Source organism: Sus scrofa, chromosome 2 (assembly GCF_000003025.6).
Source record: "Sus scrofa isolate TJ Tabasco breed Duroc chromosome 2, Sscrofa11.1, whole genome shotgun sequence".
Lineage (NCBI taxonomy): Eukaryota > Metazoa > Chordata > Mammalia > Artiodactyla > Suidae > Sus > Sus scrofa.
This window is the reverse complement of record NC_010444.4, coordinates 58,696,793-58,724,301: the sequence shown is the minus strand read 5'-3', so window position 1 is coordinate 58,724,301 and position 27,509 is coordinate 58,696,793. Positions and strand designations below refer to the sequence as shown.

The window sequence follows — 27,509 nt, the reverse complement described above, 5'->3', positions numbered from 1 at the left end:
CCCTGGGATGTCCCTCTGCCACCCCCTTGGCCTCCTGCTTTTTTTTTTTTTTTTTTGCTTTTAAGACTGCACCTGCGGCATATGGAGCTTCCCAGGCTAGGGGGTCAAATCAGTGCTACAGCTGCCAGCCTACACCACAGCCACAGCAAAGCAAGATCTGAGCCCCATTTGTGATCTACACCATAGCTCATGGCAACACTTGATCCTTAACCCGATGAGCGAGACTGGGGATCGAACCTGCAACCTCATGGTTACTAGCCAGATTCATAACCTGGTGAGCCAGAATGGGAACTCCCAGGGGGTGATTGATCTTGAAGCCTGTACACATTTTGCTTCTGTCTCCACGTCCAGGTCTCTGTGGGCTAATGGTGGATGGCAAGGCATTGGATTTATTGAAAAAGTGCTGGGGTGACAAGAGGGGACCAAGATCTTGAAATTATTGATCAAGCTGACTCACTTGCCCCCAGCCAAGCTGGACCAATCAGCTTTGGACCATTGTAGAATGATGGGGGCAGGGCGGAGAAAGGGACACAAATCTTATGAATGCTGATACCAACAGCACATGTTTTTTCATATTTCTCTCCAAATTGGTCATTGTACTAAGCAAACCCTTTGTCAGAGCCATTCCTCAGCTTGGGGCAGTGAAGAGGGCTTCCTAGAGGAGGGGACATGGAGCTGGGCCTTGGAGGGTAGGAACTAGTCTAAAAAAGGAGGTCTGTTGGGGGTTGCAGGAGGCAGCCCAGGAGGAAGGACTAGCATGGCCCTGGCTTGGAACAAGTATTTCTAGGGACCTCAAGGCAGGGGAGAGTAAGTGGGGGCAACTGAGGAGTTTGGGAAGGACAGGGGTCAGAACTGAGCGTTATAAAGATCCTACTGAGACCACCTGGGGAATGACTGAAGGGAACAGATGGAGCTCCCTCTGGCCCCCGGACCCCCAAGTCAGCCCTCACACAGGACAGGCCAAAGTGGAGGGACATTGCACCACCCAGAAGTGAGTGGATAATAAATGCCTGCCCCTGCCTCCCTCTGCTGGAACAAAATTGTTGAGTCAAGAGATCAAGCAAGGGATATGCCCATTGAAAAGCTGGTAGTCCAATATTTATGGTTCCCCGCTGCTTCTTTTTTCTTTTTCTTTCTTTTTAGGGCTGCATCTGCGGCATATGGAAGTTCCCATGATAGGGGTGGAATCTGAGCTGCAGCTGGATCTTATGCCACAGCCACAGCAACGCCAGATCCGAGCTGCTTGCAAGACCTACCCTGCAGGCAACTCTGGATCCTCAACCCACTGAGCAAGGCCAGGGATCGAACCTCATCCTCACTAACACTATGCTGGGCTGGCGAGCCACAACCAGACCTCCATGGTTCCCGACTGCTTCTTACTGCAAGCAACTGTGACCCAGCCTGAGCTCCACCCAACACCCCCAGGAGTTTTAGAGTAAATAGTACATTCTTGACTCCTGAGGAAGAACCACTCAAGGTTCACCCTCTACGTGGTCGCTAGTGACCCAGCAAGCTGAGCAGCTGCTACCCAAGGCGTCACCTGCTCGTTGGCGCCTCCTACAGGGCTCCTTCCCTTACTTTCCCCCCTCCCTCCATCCTCATACTGGCATGCCAGACTGGAGTTCACCTTTCACCGTCAGACTCTGGAGTGGGTACCCCAAACCAAGACAAGGCAAGACTGAGGTCTCTGGGGAAGATGGGAGGATCTGGGCAGAGGTGTGGCTCTGAGTACTGACAGTTTCATCAATGGATGCCACGTGTGTTTTATTGATGGACTTATACCCACTGGAAGGGGGAAAGGAGCCCCCCATCCGGGGCCCGAAGCCAGACTTCCCCTCTCCAGGTTCCCACCGCAGTCGTAACTGCTGGGTCTTCAGGATGCAGGTCTTCAAGATGCTGGGTCTTCAAGATGCAGGGAGGGAGGTTGGGACCCCACATGTCCTGGTGTGGTGGGCGGGATCGGTGTCACCCCCGGGCTTACTACCGAGGCCAGCCGTCAGCCGTGGGCAGTCGGCGCATGGGGGGCCCAGGCCGTAGGGGCTCTGCCAGGGGCCGGGCCAGGAGCAAGGGGTAGGGGAAGGTCTTTGGAAAGTCGCCGGGGCCTCCAGGGGCCGGTGAGAGGCGCTCGGACTTGATGCTGACTGGAGGGGTGGGTGAGGAGGCGCCGCGGGCCGGGGGGCCTTCCTCTCCCAGGCTGCGGCCCCCACTGCAAGGAGAGAGAGAAAGAGAGAAGGGAGGCCATGAGTTCTTCAAGGGAAAGAGGGAAGCCAGGGAGGTGGCATGGCCTGGGCAGAGATTGGACAGGAGGACCCTGGGAAAGGAGGGGGTGGCGATCCCTCTTGGGGCCCCCAAAATAGCCGCCCATTCCCATGGGGACCAGTCTGTAGGGGCTAAGTGCAGAACCGAAAGTGGCCGCCAGGGGTCAGCAGTGTCCGGGGCTTTGAAAGACTTGGAGGGGCCCCACCGCGAACCAGAACTGGGAGGGAGTCAAGGAGAGAGTCGGGGCACTTACCTGGACTGGGTAGGGGTGGCTGTGGGCCCATCACCCCTGGAGGGTTGCCAAGGGGCCAGGGTGGGGGGCTGCAACAAGCCTGGGGGCGGAGGGGGGTCTCCCAGGCCATATTCTGGAGGAAAAGGAGGAGTAAACCGAGGCCCTGACCTCAGGGAGCCCCTTGCCCAAACCTGATGCCCCGCCACCAGCCAGTTTTCAGTTCTGGTGAGTGGGGGAGAGTGGACCCCACTGCAGGCAGGTGTATGGATGGCTCCCCCAGCAGGGCAGGTAGGGGGTGCATACCTGGGGGGCCTGCAGGGAGGAAGGGGAAGCTCCCAAGTGGGGTTCCTGGGGTGGCAGTGGAGCATGGGCTCTGCAGGCTACCATAGAGACCTCTCTGCAGGGAGACAGGGGAAGGGGGAAACTGAGGCCCACACCCAGGCCACCCTGCCCCCATGGCCCTGTCACACCTTCCCCTCACTCACCGAGGTGCTTAGTCCCCCTCGGGCCCCAGCCAGGCCACCAGGTAGATCTGGCCTCCGCCCATCCGTTGCCAGGTACAGGGGGGGTGGTGTCTTGCTGGCGAGGTGGCTCGGTGAGAAGAGAGGGTGTGCCAGGCCTGGGGAGCAGGAGAACCCCAGAGAGAGGGCAGGCGGCCACGTCATCTAATGCAGTCTGAGGTCCAGAGTGATGCCCACAGCCAAGCACGGCTAGAACCAATATTTCCTCCCTGCAAAGCCCCCCTTGGACCTCCACTCCTCCTCCCCCAGGACCCATGCCCCATGCTCACCTGGGGGCCCAGCTTTGGGGGCTGCTGGCCGGAAGGGGGATGGACGGCTCTGGGCAGGCAGGGCCTCCCCAAGCCCACTGGGGTCGCAGCCTGGTGGAGGCAGGGCCCCATATACCATGTCCGGGCTGGGCATAGTAGGGGCTGCTGGCTGAGGGCAAAGAGGACAGGGTTGGTTGGGGGAATGTGGAGATGTGGGCATCACGTCTAAGAAAGAAAATCCTAATGAGTTCAGGGCCAGCCTTCGCCTTCTAGAAGCCCTCAATACTGCTCCCTCTGGCCTAACCTCACATGGCTGGGGGAGTCTATGTCTGCCTCTGTCACTCCTTAACAGCTAGGCCCAGAGGCTTCTTACTCAGCATAGGTTTGGCCTGAGGAGGCTTGCCAGGGTGTTTGATGAATCACAGAAACAAGGAACTGTCTGCCTGTTGAACTCTTTTCCACACTTCAAAGCCCCGGCTACAATGTCCACTCCTCCAGTAAGCCTTCCCTGCCCACCCAGGTAGAGACCTACCCTCAAACTCTAGGCTGCCTGGCTTTAGGTCTCCCCCCCCCCTGCCTCTCTCTCTCTCTCTCTCTCTCTCTCTCTCTCTCTCTCTCTCTCTCTCTCTCTCTCTCTCTCACTCTCGGTCTCAGCCTCAGACACTTGGGCCTGGGAGGTTGGGGGTGGGCCCCATTCACTGCAGAGCAGGGAGTCACTTACGTAGAGCCGGGGTCGGGGCAAGGCTGGGTCACCTCCATCACCTGCCAGTCTCCGTAGCTTCTCTCCTGGCCCCTCAAGCCCCTCATCTGGCTCCAGCTCTGGTCCATCAAGGCCCACCCCCCTCCGCTTCAGTGTCTGTGGAAAGGGGAGACAACAGGGTGACATTCCCCCAGTCCTGGCCAAGGAACCTGGTTCTATGGGAGAGGGGAGGACCTATCCCACCCAGCTCCGGGGACAAGCAGAGTGCAGGTACAGTCTGCTCCAGCCAAATCCCATTGACCCCAAACCCCAGTGAGTCATCAAGTAGTAAGTTCCAACTGTGTGAGAGAGGGACGGTCCTGGCTTGGGACCAGAGAGGCCCAGGTCACATAGCAGGGGCTGAGATCTACGCAGGCCTACTGGCATTAACCTAATACTCCTGAGTGTGATTCGGTACCTCCACTTCATACTCTTGTGCAACCTCAGAGCCTGCAGTAGGTGCTTAATAAATGTTAGCTGACTAAGCACCTGAGGGCAACTTTACAGATGCTCTCTCTCTATTTTTTTCTCTTTTTGTCTTTTCTAGGGCCACACCCACAGCATATGGAGGTTCCCAGGCTAGGGGTCCAATCGGAGCTGTAGCTGCCGGAACATGGCAACACGGGATCTGAGCCATGTCTGCGACCTACACCACAGCTCACGGCAATGCTGGATCCTTAACCCGAGGCCAGGGATCTAACTCACATATTCATGGATAATATGTCGGGTTCTTAACCCCTGAACCACAATGGTAACTCCTTTAGAGGCCCTCTTAAGCTGCTACCTCTCTGAGACAGGTGACCTGCACATCCTAGACCCCTGCCTCTTTTTTGCCAGCGTCTCCCACATCAGGCCTTCCCAGGCACAGTCCTAGCCCACTGCTCTCTCCAGCCCTGTGGCTTTTTTTTTTTTTTTTTTTTTTTTTTTTTTTTTTTTTTTTTTGTCTTTTGTCTTTTTAGGGCCGCACCCACAGCATATGAGGTTCCCAGGCTAGGGGTCAAATCACCTACACCACAGCCACAGCAACGACACAGGATCCAAGCCACGTCTGCAACCTACAACACAGTTCATGGCAACGCCAGATCCTTAACCTGCTGAGTGAGGCCAGGGATCGAACCTGCAACCTCATTGTTCCTAGTCAGATTCGCTTCTGCTGCACCATGATGGGAACTCCCCCTGTGGCTTTTGCTTCCTGTCCTGGGTAAAGATTTCAACTTCCAAAGCATCAGTGATCTCACTCATCCTGGGTGGTGGGTGTGAGGGCTGAACCAGCTAGCTCAGGGGCTGCTTCTGCCTCTTTCTCCTGAGGACACAGCAGCTCAAACAAAAACATTCCAGAGTTCCACAGTGGCTCAGTGGATTAAGGATCCTGCATAGTCACGGTTGTGGTATGGGTTCAATCCGTAGCCTGGGAATTTCCACATGCCATGGGCATGGCCAAAAAAATAATTTAAAAAACATTCCTGGGGCGTTCCTGTCATGGCTCAGCCAGTTAAGAAGCTGACTAGTATCCATGAGGATGGGGGTTCAATCCCTGGCCTCGCTCAGTGGGTTAAATTTCCGGGGTTGCTGTGAACTGTGGTGTAGGTCAAAACACAGATCGGATCTTGTGTTGCTGTGGCAGTGGCATAGGCTGGCAGCTGCAGCTCCAATTCTGCCCCTAGCTGGGAAACTTCCATATACTGCAGGTGCAGCCTCCCCCCCCCAAAAAAAAGAAAAAAAATCCTAGACCTCAGCAAGGTCTGATCATTTTGTGGTACCTTTTCTTCTCTGTTTCTGTACTCACCAAATGGGTAACAGAAGTGAGTGAGATGATGTGTGTGAGGGGCACAATGGTTTTTATTTCTACTGTCCAGGCAGCTGCCCCTAGAAGGGGCCCTCCATTACCCCAGATCAGCTTTTCCCGGCAGCAAAGCCAAATTGCAATGCTCATCTTTTGTGCAAAGCATGAGTCCCTAGGATCTGAGTGAGCATAGTGTGCTGAGCTTTGTGGGGCTGGGGAGGAAGGTCCCAAGTGGTACCTCGAGGATGTCGGTGTTGGTGCGGCTCTCATGGGGCTCACTGTACTCCGTGTACTTCAGGAGCACGCGGTCCATGTCTGTGCTGGCATACTGGAAGAGGCGGTTGGCGCTGTTGAAGATGATGAGGGCAATCTCACAGTCGCAGAGCACACTCAGCTCATAGGCCTTCTTCATCAGTCCGAACTTCCGCTTGGTAAATGTTACCTGGACCCAGGAGTCACAGGCGGGGTGGGCAAAAACAAAGATTTGGGGTGGTTAGAGGGGAGGTGGAGGGGCCTAACTGTTCCCTGAACATGCCTCGTGATTCCATACTTTTGCATGTGCTGTTCTTTCTGGCTGTTACCACTCCTCACTTCCCAGCCTGGAAACTCCTATTGATACTTCAAAACCCAGCCCAAATGCCTTCTCCTTTGGAAGTTTTCCTTAGCCTCCAGGCAGAGGTCACACTCCCTCTCTGAGCTTCCTCAGTTCTATGCCTCCCCCTGGTCCAGCACTTTGAGGTGGATGTGTTTGTGTCGAGTTCCATCTCCTCTGCGACTGGGGCTCTACTCATCAGGGAGAATAAATGAATAAATCATCATGAGAATGAGTAAATGCTACATTTCAAGCTCTTTTTTTTCTTTTTTCTTTTCCTGGTTGCAGCTATGGCATATGGAATTTCCCAGACCAGGGATCAAACCCATGCCACAGCAGTGGCAATGCTGACTCCTTAACCCACTGAGCCACCAGGGAACTCCTACATCTCAAACTCTTGACACTATATCAGGTCTCCTCATTCCCTTGCAGTTCTCCCCGAATGGCCAGACCTTTGCCCAGGCTTAACCCCCTGCTAGGATTACCTTTCTCCCAACCACTGTTCCACCCAATGAACTCACCTGCCGATTCCTTTGGTCCAGAATGCGGGAGATCTGAATTTTTTTCCTCCCCATTGTCCCAGGCTGGGTGGAGTAACCTTGGTCTGGGGGTTGGAGGGAAGAAGAAGAGGATAGAGTGGGTGGGTGGAGAGTGGGGACAGGCAGCCCAGCCTACCCTCATCTTCTGCTTGCCCCTGTCAGGCACTGAAAGGGAGATGATAAGGGAAATCAAGGCAGCATGGGTCACCCCCTTAGCCCCGACCCTTGACCAGCCCAGGATGTAGCAGATGGTCACTGAACACCTTTGGACCAGTGCCTTATAAGGAGAAGGCTGACCAAGGGGGAAAGATTGAGAAGTACAGATGTCCCACCTGAGGCTTAAAAGCAAAATAAGCTGGCAGGTGATTGTGGGACCTCGAGGGAGCCTGATCCTCCCAGATCCCCGTCTGTGAGAGGTGATAATAGTGCCATGCACTGCCAGGGCTGCTGGGGGATAAAATGAGCTAACCCATATAGAGTGTTCAGATCTGCCCTGCCACCTATGTGCTGCTGTCATGAATACTGGCATTAGCCTAAAAGTTCTCAACGGGCCAGGTTGGAGGGCCATCTGATGCTGGCACCCAGGGGTGCTCAGGGATGCCGAGCGATTGAAAGTTAGACTGGTCCATGCAGCAAACACATTTCAACTCATTCAACCCCACAGCAGCGCTTCAATGAGCAAGTTTGAAGGCTATGGTTACCAGAAAACACATGTTGAAAATATGGGGGAGTTCCCATTGTGGCTCAGCAGTAATGAACCCAACTAGTATCCATGAGGATGCAGAGTCAATTCTGTCCCCGCTCAGTGGGTTAAGGATCCAGCATTGCTGTGAGCTGCGCTGTAGTTTGCAGACGCAGCTCAGATCTGGCGTTGCTGTGGCTGTGGCTGTGGTGTAGGCTGGCAGCTGTAGCTCCGATTTGACCCCTAGCCTGGGAACTTCCATACGCCATGGGTGTGGCCCTAAAAAGCAAAGAAAAAACCTAAAAAAACCAAAAATTAAAAAAAATGCATTGAGGAGTTCCCTGGTAGCTCAGTGGGTTAGGGATTTGGTGTTGTCACTGCTGTGGCACCTGTTTGATCCTTGGCCTAGGAACTTCCACATGCCGCAGGGTGCAGCCAAAAATAAATAAATAAATATGGCATTAGGATGTGAAGAAAGACTAGAAGGAAATGCTAAAGCTGGGAGTCACTGCTGGGGGGAAATTTATGAGTTTTTTTCCTTTTTTTAAAAATTGAGATGTGGAAGTTCCCTTGTGGCACTGCAAGTTAAAGATCTGACGTTGCCTCAGCTGTGGCGCAGGATGCAGCTGCAGTGTGGGTTCGATCCCTGATCCGGGAACTTCCACACGTGTGGCTAAAGAAATAAAAATAGAAATTGAGATGCAATTATATAACATAAAACTCGCCATTTTAACATGTGCAATTCAGTGGCATTTAGAGAATTCACAACCTTGTGCAACCATCACCTCTATCTAGTTCCAGATATTTTTCATCCTCCCAAAAGGAGACTCCAGCCCCATTAGCAGTCACTTCCCATTCCCTCTCGCCCTGGCAACCACTAATCTGTTTTTTGTCTCTATGGATTTGCCTGTTCTGGACACTTCTTATAAATGGAACCATACAGTGTGTGGTCCTTTTGTCTTTTTTTTTTTCTTTTTTTCCTTTTTTAATCATTTAAATTTTCTAACTTTTCCCCCTCGGTGACTATAGATTTCTGTTTGAAAAAGTTGTGGGTGTAGGAAGCATAACAGAAACCCCACCCCTGCCCCACATTCCAGCAGGAGGAGGGGGGATACCCTGGAAAGACTTGGGCTGGGAAACCTCAGACTGGGGAGGAAAGCATTGGGCCTACGGAACCTGGGGAGAAACCCTGAATCCTCCTTATGGGAATCTCGGATCTCCCTGGTGGGGGGCCCAAGGGTGAGAATGGGCAGCTCAGTGAGGGTAGCACATCGTCCTGCAGCACCTGCACCACCCTACAGTCAGGCCATGGTCCCCCGATACCTGAGACCCCCTCTGTCACCTCTATGACCACTCTCCACCTTCTAGCCCTCCCATGTCATAGGTGACTGAGGCCATGCTGCAGGCCTGCCCAGGGTGAAGCAGGCCTGCGCTCAGATCCCAGCCAGGCTCTGACCAGAAGGGCGGTCCTCAGCAAGGGAGGCCTCTCCCTTGGCTTCAGTTTGCTGTTCTGTGAGTGGGGTGGGTATGAAACACAGAGTACCTGGCACAAAGCCTGAGAATGAGTTCTTGGGAAGTGTAGGGAGATATGGGTCTTCTCTGGGAGTCGCCACACCTGCTTCCCAAACCCCAGCCTGAGGGGAGACATCTCATCTTCCCAGAGACCCAGGTCTGTGAGTATGAGATGTCCCAGCCTGTCCCACACGGCCTGCTATGGGACCCCAGACACTCCCTCCAGTTTCTCTGGGCCTGATCTCTGAGCAGTCACAGCTATGCAGAGCCCAGGCCGGCGAGAGCCCCCACCTTGGCCCCCCAGCTCCAGCTTGACTTCCTAAATTTAACCTCTGGGGCTAATTTTAATCCCTGGCCGGAATCGGGCTAGTTCCCACGGCTGGGATGTGTTATCCCCGCCATGACGGGTCCCTAGGGACAGAAGGAGGGCACTGGCCCGGAGGTCTTGGTGCCAAGATGACTCCGGAAATACCCACCCATGCCTGGAGTCCCATGGGAACATGGGACTTGGACACGAGTCTCTGGGCCTGGAAGATCCAAGTCTTGCCCCTTCTCGATCTGTCCCCATTTTAGACAAGGACATCCTGGCTAGGGCAGGGTTCACATAATGGGGGAGCCCCAAGAGTCAGAAGGTCAGGTGGCCAGGGGGCTCTCTCTGAACTGAGATCTGAGGGCCAAGACAAGAAGTAAGTTCCAGGCAGAAGGAAAGGCAGGTGCAAAGGAGGAAGAAGAAGGTGATGCATCCACAAGGCTGGAGTGAGGAGGCCAGAGCGGGACAGGCTGCAGAGGAAGGGCCACTCCGGGTCCTCTGAGCTTCAGGGAGGGCTGGAGGTTTGGGTATAAGAGCAATGGAGAGCCACGGGAGGGTTTTGAGCAAGAAGGGACAGGGTTTGATTTATTATTTAAAAACTTGGCCATGGGAGCAGGGGTAGAGATGATAAGAGACCCTCGGAGGCCAGGGCTGTCTCCATCTGGGCAGAGACTAGGGGTGAGGCCCCCTCTATGCTATGCCTGCATGGTGCACTTTGTCACTATACTTCGGATTTTGGGGTTCTCTAGAAGCCACCAGGTCCTCTGGCGTCTCTGGAGCCAGGCCTGACAGGTACAGATGGGCTCATGAAGGGGTTTGAGGCTTCTGATTTTTTTTTTTTTTTTTTGTCTTTTGTCTTTTTAGGGCCGCACCCACAGCATATGGAGATTCCCAGGCTAGGGGTCCAATTGGTGCCGCAGCCACCAGCCTATGTCAGAGCCACAGCTACGCCAGATCTGAGCCGCGTCTATGACCTACACCACAGCCCACGGCAACGCTGGATCCTCAACCCACTGAGAGAGGCCAGGGATGGAACCCACAACCTCATGGTTCCTAGTCGGATTCGTTTCTTCTACGCCATGATGGGAACTCCGAGCCTTCTGACTTTTGATGAACTTGGAACCCCCAATCCTCACCCAGGAACCAAACTCATCCCCTGCTCTGGTCCTTGAGGGATCCACCTAGTATACAGCTCTGATCATGCCCCTTCCTACTCACACATACCTCATGGCTCCCCACTGCCCATAGGAAGAAGGAAGTTCCAGTCTTCAGCCTGGCATTTAAGGCCTTGCCCCCATCTACTCCTGCCCCCCGTTCTCCACTTTCAACAAAATGACTCTGCCTGAAAAGCCCTTTTGCCCCTTCTGTACCTGGCCAACTCCTATTCACACTTCAAAAACCAGCCCCCAAAAATCCATTCTTCCAGGGAGCCCTTCCTGCCCTGTGGCCCCTGTCCTTCCCCTCCAGTTCTGACCCTGTGGGGCTAGAGGGTTTGTATATCCACCTCTCTCTCCCCCTGAGACTGGAAGCCCCTAGGATTAGACACAGGAGCAACTGGGAATTATTTGGTTTGGTGAATGGAGCAGGCCAAGAGGGACACATCTGAACTCCCCCAGCTTCCCTCAACAACTTCCTCTCAGACTCCCCCAGCTGACTCCCTACCCAGAAATACACGCGCATGCAAATCCAGCCACTCAGCGTTGACCTGTCTCAGGCCCAGGTGTGAAGGGCCAGCCAAGGAATGCGGAGGCGGAAGGCCCAGGGTGTGCATATATATTTGTACTCACATGCAAATCCCCACCCCGAGCCGCAGACAGACCTGGCGGCCCGTTCTCCAGATGTTGGTGTGATCGGAACTGCTGGGGGGAGGTAGCGATGCGTGCTGAATGTGCAGGGCACGAGGGGGGAGGCTGAAGTTGAGAGAGGCTGAGGTTGGGAGAGGCCTCTCCTGTGCACCTATCCCCCCCTACCCCCATCAATGTCCAGCTAGAAAGCAGAGAGCTTGCGGCATCTTCCCAGGAGACAGATGGACTCATCGACCTGGGCATGGGGCAGGAGAAATCCAGGAGGGCATGCTGGAGGAGGAAGCACGTAGTTGAGACTTGATGGAAAGGCTGGATGCGGACCTGAGTAGATGGCCATAGGGGGTGCGGGCAGCATTTGAAACCAAGAGTCCGGCACCTCCCAACCCCTTTCTTTGCACCCCATTTATCAGGTATCAACAATGTGCCAATCATTGCGATAAACTGACCTCAAAAGAAGTAGAGGAGTTCCCCTCGTGGCGCAGTGGTTAACGAATCCGACAAGGAACCATGAGGTTGCGGGTTTAGTCCCTGCCCTTGCTCAGTGGGTTGACGATCCGGCGTTGTCGCGAGCTATGGTGTAAGTTGCAGACGCGGCTCGGATCCTGCGTTGCTGTGGCTCTGGCGTAGGCCAGTGGCTACAGCTCCGATTCAACCCCTAGCCTGGGAACCTCCATATGCCGCGGGAGCGGCCCAAAGAAATATAGCAAAAAAAGAAGTAGAAAGCTTATGGTGTTCCCGTTGTGACTCAGTGGTAATGAACCTGACTAGTGTCCACAAGGATGTGGGTTCAATCCCTGGCCTCACTCAGTAAGTTAAGTATCTGGCATTGCCACAAGCTGTGGTGTAGGTTGCAGGCATGGCTCTGGTCCTGCAGTGCTGGCCAGCAGATGCAGCTCTGATTGGACCCCTAGCCTAGGAACCTCCATATGCCACAGGTGTGGGCCTAAAAGAAAAAAAAAAACAAAAGAAAGAAAGAAAGAAACCTTAAGTAGATCAATGACCAGAGAAGATTTAAAAAGTGACTTGGGGAGTTCCCATTGTGGCTCAGCAGTAACGAACCTGACAAATATCCATGAGGATGTGGGTCCAATCCCTGGCCTCACAAGTGGATCCAGCATTGCCGTGAGCTGCAGTGTAGGTTACAGACGCAGCCCGGATCTGGCACTGCTATGGCTGTGATGTAGGCCAGCTGCTACAGCTCCTATTCAACTCCTAGCATGGGAACTTCTATATGCCATGGGTGTGGCCCTAAAAAGGAAAAAAAAAAAAAAAGTGACTTGAGACCTACCATTAAAATGACAACAGGTCCTTATGGTTTTATCAAACCTTAAAGGACTGGAAAGTGAAATGCTCTCTATACTAACTGGGACCTTTGAAAACTGAAAACTGCCCGAGTCATTTTTAGGAAACTCTTGTAGGTTGGAACCTAAGTCTAAAAAGAGAGAAGTATTGACCATGAAAGGGGCAATGTTACTGGCCAGGAGTTTCAAGGAAGACCTTTCTGAAGAGGTGACATTTTATTTATTTATTTCATTTTTTGTCTTTTTACAGCTGCACCCGCAGCGTATGGAGGTTCCCAGGCAAAGGGTTGAATAGGAGCTGTAGCTGCTGGCCTACACTACAGCCACAGCAACACCAGATCTGAGCCATGTCTGCAACCTACACCACAGCTCACGGCAACATCGGATCCTTAACCCACTGAGCGAGGCCAGGGATTGAACCTGCATCCTCATGGATACTAGTCAGATTCATTTCCGTTGAGCCACAACGAGAACTCTGAGAAGACATTTTAACTGAGACCCAAAGAACAAGAAAGACACAGACAAGAAAGGGAAGAATCAGATGTGGGATGATCTTGTGGAAGGGTGTTCCTGGTAGAGGGAATTGCAAGGCAAAGGCCCAGAGTGATCATGAGTTTGGCATTTGGAAAAAAGCAAAGATGTCTGTATGGTTGGGCAGCACAAGCAAGGGAAAGAGGGGAAGGAAATGGTAGCAGGGGGAGAGTTGTGAGGTTTGGATCACATAGGTCCTTGTGGGCCACAGTGAATAGTGTGGGCTTTAATCTGAAGGCAATAGGGAGCCATAGAGAGTTTGGGAGCAGGGGAGGGTCAGGATATAATTTTATAGTTTAAAAACTCCCCTTGCACTTTCATGCATTGCTGGTGGGAGGAGAAAGAGGTAGATCCACTCGGGACAACTGTCTGGCATCTACTAAAGCTGAACATGTATCTATCTTATGACCCACTGATCCTTCTTCTCAGTATTCACCTTAGAGTAAAGAGTCCTTGTTTAACCGAAGGACACAGAAAAGACTGCTCTCAGCAGTTTCATTTGTCATAGCCCCCAAACTGGAAATGACCCAAATGCCTTCAATGGGAGAATTTGTAAATACTTTCTGATAAATGTTATGGTGGACTACTATACAGCACAGAAAAAGGATGCGTTCCAGCTCCATGTAACTACACAGGTAAACCTCCCTAACCATGTGTTGATTCAACAATCCTGGACTCCACAGAGGGGACACACTCTGTGATTCCATTTATGTGAAGTTATAAAACTGGCAAAACTCACCCACAGTGATGGATATCAGCACAGTGGCCACCCCAAACAGAAGCTGTGATAAGACAGCAGGAGTCCAGGGGCTGGGGTATTCTGTCCCCTGGTCCAGAGTCTGGCTACACAGGTGTGTTCAGTTTGTGCAAAATTTTTAGCCCCACTCCAATGATTTTTGCATTTTCCTCTATGTGATTTATCTCAGCCAACTGACTTTTTATCAAAGCTCCCTATGCTCAAGGCTGCCATGAGAACAGCATCTCTCTGGGCAGGAGTGAGATGACAGGGAAAGGCTGGGGCAGGTGTCCAGGTGGGAGATGTGAGGCCTGAACTGGGACAGGGGCTTCAGGGAGGCAGAAGGAAATAGATTTTTTGGCGACCCAGGAGACAGGACATTCTGATGCCTGGGTTTGGGAGGGAGCCTGGGATCTCAGGTCTGAGCACTGTTGGGAGGGAAAGCTAAAGGGATGAAGGAAGATTTCATGAGTTTCTGGAGCATCATAAACTCTCTAAGGTGATACCTGTGGTCACTACGTCCATCAACAAATACCCCTGGGGTCCTTCAGACCATGCTGGTCACCTCCCTCTAAGTGGCTTCTTAGCCCTCTGGTGATGGAGATGGGGGCTAGAAGGACTCCTATCCTCCCACTGACCCTTGACTGCTGGCCTCTCCGTGTGGAAGGACTCAGTTTTCTCACCTGTAAATGGGAGTGAGAATCATTCTCCCACCAACTGGGGAGGAGGGGGCCGTGGAGGGGTCTATCGACCTTGCCTTCTGAGCTTCCAGGAACCAGAAGGAAGAGGGGCCTTAGAACTGGCGGTGCTGAGTCAGCATGCCATCTTTTTGTGTGTGTGTGTGTGTGTGTCTTTTTGCCTTTTCTAGGACTACTCCCGCAGCTAGGGGTCAAATCGGAGCTGTAGCCGCCAGCCTATGCCAGAGCCACAGCAACGCAGGATCCGAGCTGCGTCTGCAAACTAGACCACAGCTCAAACTAGACCACAGCTCACGGCAACGCTGGGTCCCTAACCCACTGAGCAAGGCCAGGGATCAAACCCACAACCTCATGGTTCCTAGTCGGATTCATTAACCACTGTGCCACCAAGGGAACTCCTCAGCATGCCATCTTGCAAGACCATGGCAACACCCACTGCGACACTCTAGGCAACATCAGACCCCCACTTCCTCCCCCATAAAACGGGTCACAGAATCCTGATCTCAAAGACTTTGTAGTGAGGATTTGAGAGAAAAGACCTAGAATAGTCAAGTTCCCCTTCTTGGCTCCCAGTGGGGCTTTAATGGAGGGACAAGTGGCAGAGTCACGCTGCCAGACCCTTGAGCCCAGAGGCCTCAGCTTGGTGGGGGACCCGGGCCGGGAAAGGAGAGGAGGAAAGGAGAAGTGAGAGGCAGGTGGGTGGTGGGGGGAGGTGAGGGCCCATGGGACGCGGCGAAGCGGGGAGGGGGCGCTGCTCCTGGGCCCTGCAGCAAATCAGGCCGGCGGCCCCGCCTCACGCAACCCAGGCAGTGGTTTCATCACCTGCTCCCCAAGTACCTCATTACAGGCGACAGGAAGAGCCCCTTGGAAAGTCGGGACCCCCCCTCCCCTCTCTTGAGGGCTCCAGCAGCTCTGACCCCAGCTGCTGGCGACCCTCCCCCCGACAGCCACCAGGGCCCTGGGCCGCCTCCTCCCCTGGGAGCCTGCGGAGATGGTGGCCCAGGTGGGGGGCACTGTGGGTGACCTAGGAGCTGGCTCAACCCACAGGGGCCCCTGGAGCCCCTCACCTGCCCTGGGGAGAGGGTAGGCTTTAGCAGCAACTCCCATGTGGCCAAACTTCTCTGGGCCTCAGTTTCCTACCCCAGAATATGGGGAGAATCAGGGGCACTTCCCCAAGTTGGGGGGGACTGCAGTAGGTGCTCTGGAAATGATACACCCCACCTTCCATATGCAAGCAGCTTTTGCCATCACTTGCCTGTCCCCTCCCAGAAAGCCTTGGGGTCACCTCTCCTGAGCCCTGGGGTGCCCAGCTCAGAATCAGGGCCCCCAGGCAGACCCAAGAAGGGTGCTGGGGACCCGGGGTCAGGGAGAAAGCCCTTTCCTCATGTGTACAGATGGGGGGTTGGGAGACTCCTCTCACAGGGAGACCCCTAAGCACATGCATCACTTCCAGACATATGTGGATCCCTGCACATAAGTCTGCAAACACACGCAGTCCACAATACACGCAGACCCCTCCCAAGCCCACGAGACCCTTCAAACACACACAGGTCCCAAACACACACCGATCCCTCTGCCCACACAGATGCCCGATCATACAAAGACCTCTCAGACACACACAAAGCCCCCAACACGTGCCAATCCCCCGAATACATGCATACCCCTGACCCACACAGAGTCCCCCAACACGGGCTGACCCCCCAAATGCACACAACTCCCAATACATAAGATAATGCCCAAATACACCATGCCCTCAAAAACATACAAGCCCCCTCAAACACATGTAGACTCCCCAAATCCATGCTAGTCACCCATTGCACGGGTTAAGACCTCCATACCCTACAGAGGTACCACCCACCCTCTGACTGCCTGAGGCAGGGTGGGAGCACCTCCCAGGAGAGAGACATGGGTTACGGGGTGGGGGTTCTGAGGGTGGGGGGGTGAGGATCTCAGGGATCACATGTACGGACACGGCACAGGGATGACAGGCTACACTGGTGCAGGTGGCAAGGTGTTGTGGGATCTGCGGGGTATTCCTGGGGACTGTGAGGGTCTGAGGGTGGGTGTGTTACCCTCAGGCGACTCTGAATTCCAGAAACCCCTTTGTGGGTCCTTTTGTCCATCGGTCCTTCTGGCACTCATGGGGAAACTGAGGCCCAGTAGGGGACCCCCTGACCCACCTTCACAGACCCCTCCCCAGGTTGCCCCAGGGAGGGCCCAGCATAGCCACGTGCTGGGAGGCATGTGAACCTGGCTGGGGCTGTGGGCCCAGCGAGACCAGAGTTCATATCCCAGCCCCACTGTACATGTATTGCCTGACGTGGTCCAAGCCTCAGTTTCCCCATCTGCACAATGGGCCCTGGGGGCTCCTTATGTACCCACCCACCTGTCCCTCCACTTTATTTATTTATTTATTTATTTATTTATTTATTTTTGGCTGTGCCTGAGGCATGTGGAAGTTCCCTGGCTAGGGATTGAAACTGTGCCACAGGAGCGACCTGAGCCGCTGCAGTGACAGTGCTGGATTCTCCGCCTGCTGTACCACAAAGACACGCTGTCCCTTCACTTTAGAAAAAAAGGCCTCATCTACCAGCCAATTCCCAACTCACTGTCTGCCCCTTTCTAGGTACCTGAAACACCAGCCCCATCCAGACCTGCCACTTTCCCATCACCAGGCCTTTGCCTTTTCCCTGGAACACCCTTCTCAGACTCATCCAGGTCTGAGAAGCTGCTCCACGTCCTTCAAGGCTGGGCAGAAATCTCTCTCTAGAAGCCAATTTCATCAGACCAGATTTCTCTTCCCCTATGGCACTTAATCCTACCAGATATGTTTAGTGCATCTTTGCCACTTTCTTTGATGATCATGTTGCTCCACTAAGATGTCTGCTCCATGAGAGCAGGGATGGAGCCGTCTCAAGGCCTGGCACACGGTAGGTCCACAGTCACCCTCTTTTTTTTTTTTTTTTTTTTTTTTTTTTTTTTTTTTTTGCTTTTTACAGTTGAACCTGCAGCATATGGAAGTTTCTGGGCTGAGAGTGGAATCAGAGCTGCAGCTGCCAGCCTACACCACAGCCACAGCAACACTGGATCCGAGCCCCATCTGCGATCTGCATGGCAGATCTACAGGTTGAGCTTGCGGCAACCCCTGATCCTTAACCCACTGAACAAGGTGAGGCCAGGGATCAAACCCAAATCCTCACGGACACTATGTCAGGTTCTTAACCCACTGAGCCACAACGGGAACTCCGCACAATCACCCTTCCTTGAATGAATGAGCAAACAACTGCTTAACAAATGGAAGAAACATCAGGTTCAGTTCTTTTTTAAACACCTCATGGCTCACAAAACAAATTTGAGGCCCCATCTGGCCCACAGGCTGCCAGTTTGAGAACCCCCCACTCTAAACAGCCAACAGTGCAACAGCCCACTGGATGGCGCTCATGCTTCTCTCAGACTGAGGGGCTCACTTTCTGTGGAAACTGGACAGAGGCAGGCCCATGCCCACAACAGTGATTCATTATGACAACTTGCCTGGATTGTTCCTTCCAAGGACCCCACCTCAATTTCCAGTGCCCACCTTGGAAGTAAACTGGGTCCTGAGGACATGCAAGACCTGGATGCCTTCACTGTCCCCTGCAGGTCCTGTCAGGAAGGCTAGTTTCTCCATCATGGTCACTGCAAATGGAGACTCACCATCCCATCCCACCTCCCGTGGGGCTTGGGACCCCCACCCCTGGGGCTGGGAGATATTCTACCTCCAGAACCCAACTCTGCAATCTCACACAGGTCATAGCCCTGGGCTACCTGAGTCTCCCATGGTAGCTGCAGGAACGGCCTGAGGTTTCTCTCTCTTTGTTCTAGAGAAAGATCTCCCTGTAGGGCCCCAGAAATTCATCCCCAGAGGTCCAGGGCTCCCTGCCTGGGAAATTAGCACATCTGTCAGTGCTAGGCGGAAGGGACTCGGGTCATAGCCTGTCAGACCCAAGACGCAGCCAGTGGGGAACCCAAGATGGGGCCTTTGGGGGCATCCCTGGTCCCCACTTTCTTTTTCTCCCCCACTTTCTTCCTCCAGAAATGTCTGGGAGCTCACCAAGGTGCCAGGGATACAGGGCAGAGCACCTTGAGTGGACAGACCAGCCCTGCCTTCTCCATTGCCCAGTCTGGTGGGGGAGACAATAGACCCATAAATGTGTCAGGGACAGAGGACTTTGACAATAAAATTCAATAAAAGGAGGTGGTGGGAGAGGTGGCAGCAGAGGGAGCTGCTTTGGCCAGAAGTGGTTTTCTGAAAAGGGGACCCCAAGGATGAGAGAACACCAGCCGTGAAGGGATGTGGGTGAGAGACTACATAGTGGAAGGAACAGCAGGTGCAAAGGCCCTGGGGTAGGAATGTGCTGGGTGCATAGCAGGTACAGCAGAGGTGGATGCTATGTCTGGGTATGGGTGAGAGGGGCATCTGGAGGCAGAGAAGAGCAGGGAAGCTGCAAGGGGCCTTGGGATCAGGGTGAGAGAGTGGGCCATGGAGCAATGGGGAGCCATGGAGGGTGCATGAGCAGACGGGTGGTCTGTGGTACCATTCAGGATTTTCAGAACTGTGGCTACTGTGGAGAGAAGTCCTATGGGATCCTGAGGCCAGGACAGTGTCTAGTGGGAGATGGTGTGAGCTATGGTTGTGGAAACTGGACAGAGGCAGGCCCATGCCCACAACAGTGATTCATTATGACAACTTGCCTGGATTGTTCCTTCCAAGGACCCCACCTCAATTTCTGGTGAACCTGAACCTGAAGGAGATCAGGACAGGGAAGCCAATAGGCCTGAGGCCTGCTTGGCCCTCGGTGGAGGATAGGGTGAGGGTGGGCCTGGACGCAGCTCGCTGTAGACATGTCCACTTGGTCATAGTTTGAATGGCACCTCCTGTTAAGTGCCTACTGTCTGCCCAGGCCCATGCTTCCCCTCATTTACACACAGGACCAGCCTGACTCACAGAGAGCCCACTGAAGCGGAGATAGCTGCCCGGTTTTACACAGGAAGAAGCAGGCTTCTTCCCAGGGCCACACGGCGGGACCCCAGATCCTCACTCAAGTGTGGACTTATACCCCAGGGTTATCTAGCTATGCCCCAAACTCACCGCTGCCTCAGTCTGGGAAGTGGGCTTGGGTGCCAACTAGGTCCGAGACACTCACTCCAGAGTTATCTCAGACACAACTGGGAGCAAGGGGCAGCCTGGCAAACCCCCAAGATGTAGGCCCAGGGATGCCTTTTAGGATGCTAAGAAATGGGACACATCCTCTGTGTACATTCTATGCAGATTCATGGGTCAGGGCTCGGGTGAACTCTCCAACCCCAAATGGGATCCCAGGGTATGATAAATAGTCTCGGAAAATTGACATCTGTCTCCAGGTGCATGTGTGCCTCAAATCTTCCGGAAGGTCAGACCCCCAACATGTCTATACTCATTGCATCTGAGTTAGGGTGACAAATGATTTTAATTCCCTTTCTTCTCTAATTTGCATTTTCCAGATGTCTGCCTGGTTGGGTAATGATTTAATGAAATCAATCATTAGTTGGAGATGGGAAGTAAGATCGGGCTCCAATTGCTCAGGTCACAGGGGCAGCCAGAGAGCTCAGAAAGGGGCAGCAATCTGTCTGAGGTCACACAGAGAGGGGAGAGACGAAACTGGAGCCCATCACTCCTGGCTTTTGTTCTCCTGGGGGCTAAGGGGCAGTCTTGAGCTCAACCTCTCTCTGAGGGGCCTAGGTGTGCCCACCTGGACTCAGTCTTCCCTCCTGGAAGGTAACCAGTTTCCAGCTGTTGCTCTCACCCCAAATGTCCCAAAATTCCATTCCCTAGAGGCCAAGATTCACTCCTTGACTCACGCAGGTGGTAGAAGGCAGGTATGGGGACAGGAGGGAGCAAGGCTGACTTCTTTCTAGGTCCTTTGGCCTTTTGAATCTAACCCCACACACTTGTTGTACCAAGACTAAATACTTTATTTTTGGTCTCTTCAGGGTGGCACCTGCAGCATATGGAAGTTCCCAGGCTAGGGGTCGAATCAGAGCTGCAGCTGCCGGCCTATCCCAGAGCCACAGCAACGCCAGAATTGAGTCACCTCTGTGACCTACACCATAGCTCACTGAAAAGCTGGATCCTTAACCCACTGATCAAACCCAGGGATCAAACCCATGTCCTCATGGATCCTAGTCAGGTTTGTTACCACTGAGCCAAAACGGGAACTCCCTAAATACTTTTTTGAATGCTGTTTCCTCCACCCCAAGAGTCTGAGAGTTCTCATCCCAGACACCAAATGCCCAGAGGTCTGATCTTCAGAAGCCCAGCCAGGCCAGGCATAAGGTCTCAGCTATTTCTGACTTCTTGGGTCTGCAGCTTGCAGATTGAGAATAGCCAGGGACCCCAGTTGGCAACATCTGCCTCCCTTGACCCTGAGAGAGGCAGAGGGTGAGGACCATGACTGTGAAAGTAAAACAGCAACCAGCTTGTCATATGCTGACAACTTCAGAGAGCTGTGACTATTTTTCCTATACCCAAGTCCCAGATGGAACACTGAGGCATGGGGAGGAGGTGGTCCCAGCAGCTTTGGTCTTCTGCTCAGGGATCTGCGCCCACTGTCCTGCCCCAGCCACAGAGGCATCTTATGGGCCCAGCTGAGGCCCCGCGATTGCTGCATGAGGTGCAAAACCCATGGGGTGGGTGTCAGTCATGGAGGTCACAGGGACATAGGGATGTCATGCCACATACAGATCTGAGACCATGACACACGAGGGCACACCCACAGCAGGAAGGCATGGGGTTGTGGCTGTGCACACGGGCCTCCAGGATGCACAAAGAGGTATGCTCCAGGAAGGGGGTACACTGGAGCTTAAAGACGCATACCAGGGGCTCACGGCACCACAACTTTAGACACACAATTCCCTAAGTGACATCAAAACCTTCATATGGCCCTTGGACAAAACCCCTCAGACAACACACACAGTCCTTCAGATATAACTCCTGGGCATGCAACCCCTGGAACACACACCATTTCAGAACACAACCTCTCAGACTCACAAACCTTGAACATACCCCTCGGACTCACACCCCTCGTACACATGCCCTTAGGACACACAACCCCTGGGACACACAGCCTCTCAAACTCACAATCCTACGACGCGCACCTCTTAGACACAACTCTCTGAGGCACAGCAGCACACTCAGACCTTCAAACTCAACGCAGCCCACAGATGCAACTCAAAGGACACGGGACTAGCCTCGGCCAGACGCGAAACGTACCTGCTCCACCTGGACACTCGCTCTGACGCTCGCGCACACACCGGGCAGCAGCAGTAGCAGCACAGAACTCCGAGCTCCCGGCGGCCACAGGTGCCTTCAGAGCAGGCGGCCCCGCCCCCCGGGAGCTGATTGGGCGGGGCATAAATTTACATAGAGGGCAGGCCCGTGGGCTGAGATGGGCGGGCACTTGGGCGTGGCCGGGCCCCCGGGAGCTCTGGGGCCGACCGCAACTCCGACGCGGGAAGACGCCGAGGTGAGGGAATGGTAGAATAAGGGAGGGGGGCCTGGGGGGACTGGATCAAACCTGCCAGGCTTCCCCCGCTGTCAGTGGGTGCCCTGACCTTACTGCTGACCCTGACCCTAATTCGGACTCTGTCTCTAACCCCTGCAGTCTTCTACCCTGGACTTACCCCAACCTGAGTGAAATATATCTCTGACCCCAGACTCTGAGGCCCCAGGGACCAAGAACTTCTAGAAGCCAACCCTGACCCTTGCTCTCACTCAAATGGAGGGACTTTAGAAAGGGGCTCTGGGGGCTCTGGGGGTTCTTGGGTCTCTCTGTAGCCTCGTCCAACTGTGCTTCCTGCAGCTGGGTCTGTGACCCACGTCCTTCGTCAGGAGGGTAACAGACCCCTCGGCTGCTAGGCACCCTCTTCCACTTCAAAGGTCAGCTGGGGAAGGGGCTTCCAGGACTGGACCCCTGCCTAGATCTCTAAATCCACCCTCTCTCTGGGATCCCAACACCATCCAGAAGAGTTCCCCACCCAAGGGGGATCAGAGCAGGATTAGTGAGTGACTCAGGTGAAAAGAATTACAGGATGACGATGACTTTGGACTGGGCAATCCTGGAGAAGCCCCCAGTAAGGAGGCAGAGCTACCACACACTCTTCCATCCCTGTGGGGTCAGGCCTGGGCCAGAGGGGTCAGAGAAGGTTTCTCCCAAAGAGGGGGCATTTGTACTGGGCCTTGAAGCATAAGTAGGAGTTTATCCCTGGTAGAAGGGTTTTCCAAGAGGGAACAGGACTTGAAAATGTACAGAGAAAGGGTGAAGAGCATTCTTTGGTGTGGAAGATGAGGTCAGAGCGGTGAGTGGAAGTATAATGAGCTGAGCAAAGAGAGGCTCAGAGATGGGTTGGGGGGCAACGTCCCTTTGGGGCAGATGAAAGAGGAGAGCAGGTGCGTTGCAATGGTGGCCTGGTGTTCACCTGCTCGGAAGACAGCAGATGATTGGATCTCTGGATTCAAGGGGGAGCATATGGAGATACTGGTATTCCGGGGCGGGGCGGGGGGGGGGCGGGAATCTGAGGAAGGGATCAGAAACCCTGAGAGGCTCGTGCCTCTCCCTACACCTCAGTTTCCCCATCTATGACATAGGCAGTTTTGACCTCTAGCCTAGGCACAGCTTTCTTTGGACACATAAACTAGGGTTCATATCATGTCATAAGAAGGTGGGATTGGAGTTCACCGGTTGGTGCAGTGGGGCAAGGATCCAGCATTGTTACTACTGTGGCTCGGGTTGCAGCTACGGTGCAGGTTTGATCCCTGGCCCGGGAACTTCCACACACTTCAGGTACAGCCTCCCGCCCTCCCCCCCCAAAAAAAAGAAGGTGGGATCGGGGCTCCTGTCTCCCCCGCCCCACCTTTGCAGCCCTTCAGTGCCCAGCACCACACATTCAGGTGTCCCAAGGACACACCTGCACCCAGGCCAGGTTGGGGGCTTCTGCCTGGGATCCAAGGTACAGAACAAGGCTTGGGGAGTGTGGAGGTGGCTGGGGAGCCCTGGGCCCCTCGAGGGCTGCTCTGTTTACCTGAGACCGCCCGCCTGCCTCTGATGCAACAGGCAGGCTCTGGTTACATGAGGGCGGCAGCTGGAGCAGCGCTGGGAGCAGCCTGAGCTGAGCCATCTGGGGCTGCCCACTATCAGCCACACCTCTTGCCCCCTCCCAGCACTGGGGCTCCTTCCCATGTACTTGCCCCTGCCATGTCAGCTTCTTCCACCACTCATGTTCCCAAACCCCCTTCCCATTCTGATCCATACCACCTTCTATCATGCACATCATTTCCTATAACAGCTCCTCATTTTTGCCTTTACCCCTGTCTTGACCTATGCCCTCCCCCATCACTGGCTGTGTTACCCCATGTGGACCCCCAACCCCTACTGAGGCAATCAAGAGCCTTGTCCTCAGTCTTCTCATACACCCTTAGTTGCTGGAGTAAGAGGCTGGAGGGTTGAAAAGGAGACTAGATCTAGGGAGACTAGGGGAGAAGAGAGTAGAAAAGGCCAGAGAGGGACATCTGGGAAGGGGGCCTGGAAGATGGGGAAGGTAGGAGCAGGTAGAGGCAGGGGTGGGAAGATGAGGAGGTAAAGAAGCTGTTCACCAGAGTTCCCACTGTGATGCAGTGAGTTAAGGATCTGGCTTGTCTCTGTGGAGGTGATAGTTCGATCCCTGGCCTAGTGCAGTGGGTTAAGGATCTGGCACCGCTGCAGCTGTGGCATAGGTCACAGCTGCAGCTTGGATTCAATCCCTGGCCTGGGAACTTCTCTATGACATGGGTGTGGCCAAAAAATAAAAAAAGAAAGAAACTGCTCCCCGCAAGCCTCCCTCTTCCGGATCTTCTCCCAGAATGTTAGCAGGCGAGGGCTTTGAAGGACCCGCCATGGCAGAGAGTGTGATCCAGTGGGTAGAGGTTCAGAGTTCAAGAGCCCTAGGTTCCCATCCCAGTTCTACTTCCCACTTGCTGTGCAACCTCAGGCCAGTCACTTCACCCCTCTGAGCCTGTCTGCTCATGTGAAAAGGGAGGACAATAGTATCCCTTCCTATGGGGGAGGGAGCATTTCAAGTTCCACCTCCAATACTCCCTCCTCCTCCAAAAGCCTTCCTTACCCCCTCCCATTTGGTATTCTGATACCCCCATCCCTCTTTCCACCTCAGCTCTGGCCCAGGGATGTTTGTGTCCAGCTCCCTCTCCCAGAGCCTGGGATCTGCTTGGGGCTGGGCCATGTGGCTGGGCCATATATTTTGGCACCAAAGGAGTGTCTCCATGGGGTTCTTGAAGAACTGGAGTCCTGGAGAGGGTCTGAGTAGTGTAGGGGCATGGGGACCAATCTTGGGGCATCCAGTGGCCTTGCTGGGGGATGAGGCAGGGTTCAGAAGGGACTTCCCAGGAGCAGGACCCTTTGAGAATACAGAGAAGGCCTGAAACAAAAAACCAAGACTTGTGGAGTTCCCTCGTGGCTCAGTGGGTTAAGGATCTGGCCTTGTTACTGCTGTAGCCCTGCTTACAGCAGTGGCATGGGTTCGATCCCTGGCCTGGGAACTTCCACATGCCATGAATGTGGCAAAAAAAAAAAAAAAAAAAAAAAGTTAAAGGGATATTTTTATTAAAACAAAAACAAGAGGTTCCCGTCGTGGCTCAGTAGTTAACAAACCTGACTAGTATCTATGAGGATGTAGATTTGATCCCCAGCCTCGTTCAGTGGGTCAAGGATCTGGCATTGCAGTGAGCTGTGGTGTAGGTAACAGACGCGGCTTGGATACTGTTGCTGTGGCTGTTGTGTAGGCTGGCAGCTGTAGCTCTGATTTGACCCCTAGCCTAGCAACTTCCATATGCCGCAGGTATGGCCCTAAAAAGGAAAAAAAAAAAAAAAAGACTTGGGTCAGGGCTAAGAACAAAAAGCCAAAACTCAAATCTGAGTCCCGTCCTGACCACTGTGGACCAACCTGAGGCAAGTCATTACCTTCGCGGTCCTCCTTTTATTCCATCCACAGATTTGAAGGAAACTGGGAGGGAGGTCCCACACTTGACCAAGGGATCCCTTCCAGGTTACCCTCACCTCATTCAAGTAGTGCTAGTCTTCCTACTTGAATGTCCTATAGCACAGGGAGCTCCCAGCTGCCAATCTATTTCTGGGAGCAAGTCCTAGTGAGCCAGGTCTGGGAATGCCCACTCTCCCATACTCCAGGGAATGGGTAAGGCTGCCAGCATGTGGGGGCAGATGCAAGGTCTGCTGGGTAAACTGACATTGTGGAGCCTTAGTTCACTTTCTGAAAAATGGGAGCAAGGACTTAAGAGGTGAAACAAGGCAGAGGGTTACAATGCACCCTCCAGAATCAGCCAGAACAGCGGGCAACGACTGTCTGGAGGTAAAGTGCTGGGCCAAGGCTTTGCCTCTTGCGCCCCCTGACGGCCGGCAAGAGCGGGACGTTCACCAAGCGCTTAGGGCAAGATGCAAATAAAACGCAAATTAACCAGCACCTCCAGGAGCCCCAGGACTTGGGGTGGTAAGGGATCTGACAACCTCGAGTCCTGAACATAGCCTTTTTTTTTTTTTCCTTTCTTTTTTATGGACGCACCTGTGGCATACGGAAGTTCCCAGGCCAGGGGTCAAATTGGAGCTGCAGCTGCCCGCCTATACCACAGCCACAGCAACACCAGATCCCAGCCCCACCTGCGACTTACACTACAGCTTGTGGCAATGCCATATCCTTAACCCACTGAGTGAGGTCTGGGATCGAACCCCATCCCAGGGTTGTTAACCCGCTGAGCCACAACAGGAACTCTGAACATAGTCTTTGAGAGGACAATTGGTTGCTGGCTGAGGTCATGTTCAGGGGCTGTGAGTGACAGACAGAGAGACCTGGGAAGGTCTAGGGCACCCCATAAGTGCCTCTCATAGTGCCTGACCAGTCCAAGGCCACCCATGAGATATATGCAATTCCCTTACTTAGCTGCCTGTCTGTCCAGTGGGTCTGAGTCCTGGGGCCAGGGTTGGCTCACTAGGGCATCCCCTGGACAGGCAGAGCCTAGCTCAGAGAAGGTGGTTGTTTGCTGGACAGAAGGAGAGATGGACGAGAGGTGCCTTCAGAGTGGACAAAGAGAGGGAGGTGCCTTCAAAGTGGACAACACATCAGTCAAGGTCTAAAATAGAGTGAACCTGAGGCTCTTCCCTCTCCCCAAACTGAGCTGGGAAGGCAGGGTGGTGGCACACAGGCCCACAGTATATGCTAGAAGAGGAAGAGGGCTGACCCTGTTTCCTGATGGTGGGAGGCAGTTATTTCTCAACACCTCCTGTGTCCCTGAACCCTCTCCCAGGCCCTCAGGCTCCTCCACAGCCCTGACACCATCAGGAGCCTCTCTGTCTCCCCTAGGGTGTCCTTGGCCTTTGCCACTGCTCCCTCCCAACCACTTCACACTGCTGGGGGATCCTCCCACAGTGGTGAGCTAGGGACCCACCCTGGCTCTACCCTCAGCAACTCCATTCTGATCTTCCTGATACATTTTGCTGGGCAGTGGTGGCACAGAGTTGGTCTCAAGATGTACAAGCTGTGGGCCATGGAACTTGCAGGGATCAGCGTGGGCTCGTGTGTGTGTGTGTGTGTGTGTCTTTTTAGGGCCGCACCTGCGTGGGCTCGTGTGTGTGTGTGTCTTTTTAGGGCCACACCTGCGTGGGCTCGTGTGTGTGTGTGTGTGTGTGTGTGTGTGCGTGTGTCTTTTTAGGGCCGCACCTGCGTGGGCTCGTGTGTGTGTGTGTGTGTGTCTTTTTAGGGCCCCACCTGCGTGGGCTCGTGTGTGTGTGTGTGTGTGTGTGTGTGTGTGTCTTTTTAGGGCCCCACCTGCGTGGGCTCGTGTGTGTGTGTGTGTGTGTGTGTGTGTGTGTGTGTGTCTTTTTAGGGCCGCACCTGCGGCACATGGGGTATCCAGGCTAGGAGCTGAATCAGAGCTATAACTGCC

General features: G+C 53.9%; 1 protein-coding gene across 1 annotated transcript; it reads right to left on the bottom strand.

Moving 5' to 3' along the window:
* MEF2B (myocyte enhancer factor 2B) lies at positions 1,748-25,129 on the bottom strand. Its single transcript, XM_021083441.1, has 9 exons — positions 21,777-25,129; positions 6,896-6,978; positions 6,021-6,224; positions 3,982-4,116; positions 3,282-3,429; positions 2,977-3,110; positions 2,795-2,888; positions 2,513-2,624; positions 1,748-2,206 (listed from the first exon to the last, which is right to left on the bottom strand). Exons 1-9 carry the CDS (start codon positions 21,916-21,918, stop codon positions 1,981-1,983), a joined length of 1,278 nt encoding a protein of 425 aa, XP_020939100.1. The 5' UTR covers positions 21,919-25,129; the 3' UTR covers positions 1,748-1,980.